Below are 8,846 nucleotides of genomic sequence, written 5' to 3' on the forward strand. Positions count from 1 at the left end.
ACAACTAAAAGTGAATGGAGGGAGTAGCATATATTTCCAAATTCAGTGCCAATACTTATTTATCGTACTCTTCTTTGCTGCTCTCTCCTCGACAAACTTTATTTGTTCCAAAATATTTCTTGCATTTATTACTTCTTTTTCCTTCAAATTCTCCTTACGGCTTCAATTAGTAGAGTTATAATCACGTGATACATTTAGAAAAATAAAGGGTATTTTAGCTTAGTCAAAGTCTATTAAATATCTTGTCGTTGTTACTTCTTTTTCTATGACTTCTTTCCTATCATATTTCTTTTATATATTGTTGTGATTATGATTACTTTGAGCCGAGGGTCTATTCGAAAATAGTCTGCACAATATAGGGGTAAAGGTTTGCATACACTCTACCCTTCCCATTCTCCTACACGGGGTATGTTGTTGCAACGATTATTAAATGTCTTTTTTAACGAATGTGTAACTGCCTTGAGGCTTGAAACATAAATCTGTGTTTTCTCATACAAAATAGTAAGCATGAAAGTGAGCTGGCCAGGACATTACGGTTATTAAGAAAATGGAAAGCATGAAAGTGGTTTAATTGATTTGTGGTAATTGTTATTGAAGGTACAACAATTGACCAGGGGATTGCATGTGTATTAATGTTGTTGGCTTTGGCAGTGACATATCTTGTTCATGCAGCTGATGTTCCTTTTAATAACTTTTAGAAAAAACAATGGATTTATTGAAGATCATTCGTATTGAGAGTGCCTAGGTTATGGGATTTGTACAAGGTTTTTTCTTGTAATTTGTTTTATATACCTAGGACACATGAAATTTAGTAATCTTTGTTTAGGATTCTAACTTTGACAAGCTATCTGTTTTGAGAATCCGACAATATTTACATATTCTTAGTTTTGCTACTAATTATTCTGCATATTGTCTTATTCTCATACTATGGAAATGAAGAGGAAACTAAAATGTGAATATGTCATCATCCAGAAATTGGTAAACGTTTTATGTATTCTTTGATTATTATATTATTATTATTATTAAAATTGTTTGAATGTTATTAATTTGTGCTTAAATTTTTAATTCAAAGAGTAGTGGAGTAGTTTAGTGATTTGCTTTAAAAAAATCTTAAAACTCAATAATTGGACCTTAGAGTATTGAGAAAACAAAGTGAGTCTTCTTAATTTGAAGTTATTTGATTAAATGAGTGATTGACGATGTTTATGTTGATTTTGGAGGCTTTGTTTTAAATTTGAGATCATACGAATCAGATTTGGGGTGATTTTATCAAAATTAAAATTACAACTTCAAAGATTACTTAATTGAACAACACAGAAAATTATGCCAATGGGGTGGTAGACTTTAAATGAATAATTTAACAAATAGCCGATTACAAATAACACAAAGTCATGCCACTCTAGTACAATTTAATGAACAATTGAATAAGCACAAAATCATGTCAACTACCGTTTTTAGATTTGTTTATAGAACAAATTATGAAGAACACTGTTGCTTTATTAACAGTTCTACTCTAAACTACCGAGATTAGTTAGTCGTTTCTTATTTTTAATTTGAAGAGAAGAAACGGAAGAAGGTTAAATCAGCTTATTTCGAGAAGTTCTTTTTCTTAAAAGTACTTTTGGTGCAAAATAGTTTATGTTTCACTAATTAATTTGAAAAACACTTCTAAGCAGCAACTAGTATTTAGCTAAGCTTTTAAAAACTGTTTTTAAATATATTTTTCTCAAAAGTGCTTTTGGACAATACTTTTTTCTACTTCTCCAAAAATAACTTCTGCTTCTAGTCAAAAATACTTTTTTTCCTTCTAAAATCACCTTTTTTAAATTAAAAAAAAAGCGCTTTTGGCTTTGGAGAAGCTAAAATTGTGGCGTTGTTTGGTTACCGAGAAAAGCTAAAACTGTATAAATTTTATACCAAAATTTTGGTATTATCTATCTCATATAATATGGAATCATAATTCCAAGATTATAGTCACATAATATCCTTGTTCCGAACCAAACAACCCCTAAAAGGGATGATAAGATAGGCCAGGACTCAGGAAGTAAGACATTTTATTTATTTGGGGAAAAATAACCAGAAAAATATTCAAGTTTTAAGGTTTTAGACTGCTTCACATATATGAGAGGTCACTTAGTGCAGATACCAATGGTTAAAATGCTTACCACTTAGAACCCATCCAACAGAATTTCAAAACCATTTAATCTTACAAACATAAGGAAAATTAAGTATTTTACAGAGGGCCACAATTCAACCTTTCCCTTGAGTTAATTATGCATAACACAATTTCTTAATACATATCATAGATAAAAACCAAATACTTGTGTTTCAGCAACTAACCCATAGCATACTTTTGAGTCCAGCTCCGAGCAGTGGCTTCGTACTTGCTTTTATCAGTTTTGTACATATGAGCAATCTCAGGCACCAAAGGATCATCCGGATTAGGGTCTGTTAGAAGAGAACAGATAGAAAGCAACACCTGCAAGGAACATATACAAAATAATCAGATTTCTTGACATGCTATCTGCAATTTGATAGATCAATTTATGGTAGCTGCAATTGAAACAAATAAAGCACGATTTGATCAATGTATTCCTTCTTTTAGCTTTCTAGAAAACAAGTACAACTGATATACGAGTTTAACTGGGAGCAATGATTTTGCAGCTGGTACACAGTTTCTTATATTACACTCTCAATAAAAGGAAAATTTTATTGCACACTCCATTGAGGTTGGTCGAATGGGAGGACAACTAGAAAAATAGCCATATACATGTAAAAGTCATACGGATCCAGAATACATTGACATTCTTAGATCATTTCATCCTACTAGACAGAATCTTGTCCTTGAAACTCTTGGGATGTAAATAAGCAAAGAAAGATCAAATGTCTCTGAAACTATATCAAGAAATAACCTTGGAAATTGTGAGTGCCGGGCTCCACTGTTCCTTCAAAATGTCGAGGCAAATGCTACCATTGCTGTTGATGTTTGGGTGAAAAACCTTTGTCCTAAAAGCTACCTGCACACAGTTTCATCTATAAGTTGTGAAGCTTTCCCAGGGTTAAAAGTGTAAAGAAAAAGGAACGCATAGAAGCGAAACAGCCAAAAACTATGTACTTTTAAAATGAATCTAAGAGCACACTAAGTCCACTTCTAAAAAATTACATGAACTCAATCCAATAAAGGATTCTGTATGGAATAAAGCAAAACTGTTAACTAGGATACCAACAAGAAAAACAGACTTTCAGATCCCCCTCTAGTTGAGAGTTCAACATAGTACTCACGAGGGGAATGTTCATGATGAAATTAACAAAATGCATTTTATCAGACTTGAGGAACTGAAAGCAATTGACCAAGTGATTTGTACACCAATAGCAAAGAGCATAGAGAATTCCAAGATCTCATAATATGGCTCAACGTAATATCAACCAAAAGGGAAATCTAAGTCATCCTTCTCAGTCTTTTGGATGATAGTGGTATCCGGACCAACTTGTAAACGTACTTAGACTGATTAACCAAGCAGCCAGCTGCTAGCACACAAACACAGGTGCGACGTAAACCTGCCTACCAAGGTTGGAGCAGATTGGCCCACACTGAGTGATGCAGCTCGGATTTAAAGCTAGGATCTCCAAGTTTTTTCTAATGTGCCTCAAATACTCACCAATCTCCTTGGGCCAAATCCAAGTCATTCTTCTTAAACTTGCACAAGATGTTATCGTCCTCCCCCAGTCCATGATTTCAGTGGATTCCACACAAGCAAAGCAGGAGCAAAGACAACTAGAGAACCACTTGACTAGTTAATCAAGACGGCCAACCACACTCTTTCTTGTCATTGCTAATTATTACAGGAATGCAGTACATATTTCAGCAGCTTTTAAGTATATTCTATCGAATATATGCCTCAGAGCTTCAGCAAGTCCTGGAGAGCTGATTCCCAAATAAGAGAACAAGACAACTCAACGGAAGCTGTTACCATCACTACTGTATTAACAAAACGCAGATACTCAGAAAAAAGTTGAGCTTTCGTCATACCGGTTTAATTGACCAGTCAATAAGGTTTTACAATCAATTAACTTGACTTTTAAGGCATGACTAATACCAATAAATTAGAGCTTTATAGAAGGCCCATTCACACAATAGTTTTGAATTGATATAGTGGAAGAAAGCAGCTCTCTCCCTAGCAAATGACCTCTAACATCTGTACTTGGCTTAAAATATTGTTGTGAACAAAGACATTTGGAACCCATTGATATATATTAATTGCAAGATTTAGGAATAGTACATTAATAAGCAAGCAAATAACTTATCAGATGAGTCATCAAGAAAAGCATGTAATGCATGCCATAGATGGGATACCTTTGGAGGCTTAAATGGATAATCAGGCGGGAAATGAATGGTAACAAGAAACACTCCGCCAGCGTAAGGACTGTCGGATGGACCCATAAGTGTTGCTTGCCAGTGAAACATATCTTCAGCAACTGGGCCTGATACAAGAAATAGCACAATTATGAGAGAACAATGTTCCGCATGTAGATCTTACCAAGTTTCACAAAGCTACTTCCATAATAAAATAGCAAAAGAAAAAGCAGAAAGAATCAGATAACTTTCCAGATGCAGATAGCAAACACGTCTAAAGAAAAAATACAGACATGGTAGGCTTGTTCGGATGCACAATCCAACTTTACTTTATGCAGGTCTTCAAAGTTTTGTATCGTGTGCAATTTGGCACCTTACAATGTATCATTTAATCAGTTACTAGTCACCAAAAATCATCTGGCCTATTCATATTTCTTGTTCCTCCTGCGTTTAGCTTCATTAGGAATATTAAACGAAGAACAGCAGGATATAACCTCCACAAATAACATCATTGAACCGAGAATACCGGTACATGACCTCCACAAATAAGAAGCTGCTATACAAAAACAAAAACAAAAACAAAAAGACGAACTAGAAACATAAGAGTCTCTTCTAGATGCCACAACCTAATTCCTCCCGATCCTTCAGAAGACTAAAGAATACATTCTTCTATGAGGCTCATTAAAATTTTCTATTATCTATAAAGCAACCAGAAACCTAGCCGTCTTATCCTCATACAAGAGGCACAAAGTCACGGACCACAGGAAGTCATATTGACAGACTCAATAGAAAATTCTACATTTCAAGCCAACTTAGAGAACAATTTGAGAACTTTTTCCTTCTCATTTCATTCGGGGTAAGGCTACGTACAATAGACCCTTGTGGTCCAGCCCTTCCCTGGACCCGCGCATAGCGGCAGCTTAGTGCACCAGGCTGCTCTTTTTTTTTTTAATGGAAATATAACCACCTCAAAGAGCTCAATTCAGGCTCAAAGAGAAAAATGGAACAATATGAGAACTTTTTCCTTCTCATTTCATTCAGGGTAAGGCTACTACGTACAATAGGCCTTGTGGTGAAGCCCTTCCCTGGACCACGCGCACAGCGAGAGCTAAGTGCACCAGGCTGCCTTTTTTATTTAAAATGAAAATACAACCACCTCAAAGAGCTCAATTCAGGCTCAAGGAGAAAAATGGAAAGTCCTAGAATTTAACTCTAGCATCTACCTATTACCAAGATGTTACCATCCTTTTCTTTTTGTACTCCCTTCGGTTTTAACTCTACCGTCTTCCCAATGACTCTTTTTCCCATTACCATAGGATCAAAAAATCAAACTGTAACATCCTAGCCGTTACTCTTCTCCCTCTGCTCCCTTCTTTCTCTATCTTTGAACTGAACGCTAAACTCTGATAGCCCCTTCAACTGTCTGCTCCTTCCAATATCACACCAAGCAAAATCATGGACATGGAAGCAAGTGGCATGCTCAAATTTCATTCCCACAAAAAACTTCATGAAAGAAATAATGGACCTAGCAGTTACCATCGCAGATCCCATTTTTCTTTGCTTTATGATTAGGGATGTCAATGGGGCGGGGCGGGTTTACTCTTATGCGGGTGCAGGTGCGGGGTGGGTTTACTCTTATGCGGGTGCGGGGCGGGTTAAAATAATTTTTAAAATTTTTAAAGCGGAGCGGGTTGCGGGTTTAATGCGGGTTCAATGCGGGGCAACTTTAAATTTTATCTTTTTTGAAACAACGCGTCGTCTTGTTACTGTAGCTTTGCTTGATACCAGCAACCCTGCTAACCAGCTTGATCTCCAATTCAGGGTAAGCATTAATTTTCGCAATTTTTATATTATAAAGTATAATTTAATCAGTACTATACTATTTATCCTAGGTTATCGCTATATACTTTCTTTTAGATGATAAAGAAACAGCAGTACTATTGTATTCAAAAACCCTGCTAACCAGCTTGACTTTTACTCTTGTATTCAAAAAGTCAAAAGGTTTTTCTGATCATGTTATTCAGAAAGTTTTACCGGCGTAGTTTATAATATTATTTATGATTCTTTTACGTAGATTTAAGTGATATTAGTAGATTAATAGAATCCAAAATTAGATTTAAAGGAAATATTATGATAAAGAAAGTTTTCATACGTTTTCTTTTGGTACACTTTTATGTAATTCTATTAAACTCTCCATTTAATAAAATAATAAAATGTCAAACTAGTTTGTTTTAGAAAAAAAATTAAGTGGGGCGGGGCGGGGCGGGTTGAAAACTGAAAAAATAACTATGCGGGGGGGGGGGGTTGAAATTTTTGTGGGTTTTGCCAAACCCGCCTCGTAGGGGGGGGGGTGTATGACCCGCCCCATTGCCATCCCTATTTATGATGTTATTCTTGAGTCTGAAGAGTTTAACCTGACTATATATACACTTACTTTCGTGCTTTTGCTCTCTTTAGAAAGCACAACATTTGATATTATTTCTTGCATTTTTCTTCAAATAAAGATTCTTTAATTACTCATATTTCTTCAACGGAGAGGAGATACATATTTCCAGATATTTTATATGCAAAACCAAATTTCTGAAGAAGCGTTCACATACCTACAACTATTTCCAGAAAAAGGCTGCAAAAAAGTTAAGATTAATCTTTAAAAAAAAACTCCTAGTTGTTCCAAATTTCCAGCTAGATTTCAAAGTCGTTTCATTTTGACCTCTAACAAGCTCAAGATTGCTCCTTTCATCAAAACCTGTTCATCTAAGATACAAGCTCGGATAACCTGAGTTCTACCAGTCTACCTTTTGCAGACTAAGCAAATTTCTAGTGAACCAAACTCACTGACAATTTTTCATTATTCACTATCCCCTCACTGAAACCTGGATAATAGAAAAAGGTGAAAAGGAAAAAAAACACCAAAAATGTGCGATCATGCCCCAAAAGAACAGCCTGAATTCTTCACACTTCCCACACCATAACCAAGGAATCATGTAGGCTAGCAACTAAAAAGGATAATCTTTAAAAAAAACAGCAGCCAATTTCATTTTTTTAATTCTTTTAACCTCACCCCATCCAGGTGGATCAATAGCCAGAAAAAAATCTTATCCACACCTGTGTTTTGCAGCAAGACAAACGCATGACATGTCCTTTGTGAAGAGTACCACATTGGTGCTTTAAGGGATGAGTGATCTATTTAATATGGCTTGGGGAATACTCACCTTTTAAGCTAGCTTTTGAAGTTGAGTTAGGCCCAATATCTATTTCTTTAACATCCTTTAATTTTTCTTTTAATCACTTTAACCATAGTTACTTCTTTTTTCTTGCGCGCTATTCCACGGATACCTGCTACTTCCAACCAACATAAGTACGGGGTAACTCTGCCCAGTGATGGACGTAAGGGGTGCCACACTGGAAAATTACATTGTTTAGTTGGGTCAAATTTCTTCTTTTATGTATATATACTATATGTTGACTCCCCTTATTTTTTTCGTGTGTTTTACTTTCTCGTATTTTGACATCCCATAGTCAAATTTTTGGCTCCGGCACTGACTCTACCCACAAAGGTCTAGAATTAGGCAGACGGAAAGAAATCACCTAGTGTTTTTTTTTGAGCCTAAGACCTCAGGGTTCTCCTCCCACTAGATCACGCCGCCCTTGTGCCACTTAACTATAGTTAATACATCAATTTGTCACTATTGCTTCTTTTGAAGTTAAATTAACTTTTTGGTGCAAAAACTTGTAAAGCCAAGGTCAAAAGTATTCTTACACAAGACTTACTCGCCAAAGCACCAGCCAATTTGAAAAAATTAAGGGAAAAAAAATCACCAAAAATTAAACATAAGAAGAAAATAAACGAACAGAAAGAGTTGGAGATACTACCAGCGCTACAAGAGGTAGGAGGATCTTTCTGGAGATCCTTGAGCTCTTTCAGAATCCGCTTGGATGCCATATCCCTAACCAAATCCCTAATTACCAAAATTAAACAGAAAAACCCTAAATCAGCTCGAGCTTTAACGAACACTTTACATGTACGATTAGATATATGCATACAAATCTACAAATCCTAGAATTGAGAGAGGAGAAGAGAATTTGTTTTACCTCAGAGATCCTCCTACTCGATTTCTGCAAAAAAGGGAGAGTTCAAACGGTGAAATAAGAGACGGTTTTTATACACAGAAGAAGAAAAAATTATGTAACAGTGAACCGTTTCGTAAGTTTGGTGGGTAATTTAATCTACGACCCCCAATGTTTTGTAAATGTGACACTTTGATCCCTCCAAAGTTTTACGAACTTTTTTATATTTTGAGTCAATATAACAACAAAATCAGAGTGGCGCAGCGGAAGCGTGGTGGGCCCATAACCCACAGGTCCCAGGATCGAAACCTGGCTCTGATATGTGTCTTCGCCTGCTTTTTTTAGCTCATTTTTTACTTCTTTTTCTATTCGTATTCTTGTATTTTGCTTATTCTTATATTTTTTTATTACTACTTTTATTTCT

The 8,846-nt window shown here is 35.6% G+C and overlaps 1 protein-coding gene across 1 annotated transcript; it reads right to left on the reverse strand.

The window, feature by feature from the left end:
- Positions 1–2,185: 2,185 nt before the first annotated feature.
- LOC107795599 (ubiquitin-conjugating enzyme E2 10) lies at positions 2,186–8,558 on the reverse strand. The gene is made up of 5 exons (XM_016618267.2): positions 8,447–8,558; positions 8,228–8,313; positions 4,355–4,482; positions 2,913–3,017; positions 2,186–2,479 (listed from the first exon to the last, which is right to left on the reverse strand). Exons 2-5 carry the CDS (start codon positions 8,295–8,297, stop codon positions 2,336–2,338), a joined length of 447 nt encoding a protein of 148 aa, XP_016473753.1. The 5' UTR covers positions 8,298–8,313; positions 8,447–8,558; the 3' UTR covers positions 2,186–2,335.
- Between the last annotated feature and the right edge of the window lie 288 nt (positions 8,559–8,846).

The sequence above is a fragment of the Nicotiana tabacum genome, chromosome 5, assembly GCF_000715075.1.
Source record: "Nicotiana tabacum cultivar K326 chromosome 5, ASM71507v2, whole genome shotgun sequence".
NCBI lineage: Eukaryota > Viridiplantae > Streptophyta > Magnoliopsida > Solanales > Solanaceae > Nicotiana > Nicotiana tabacum.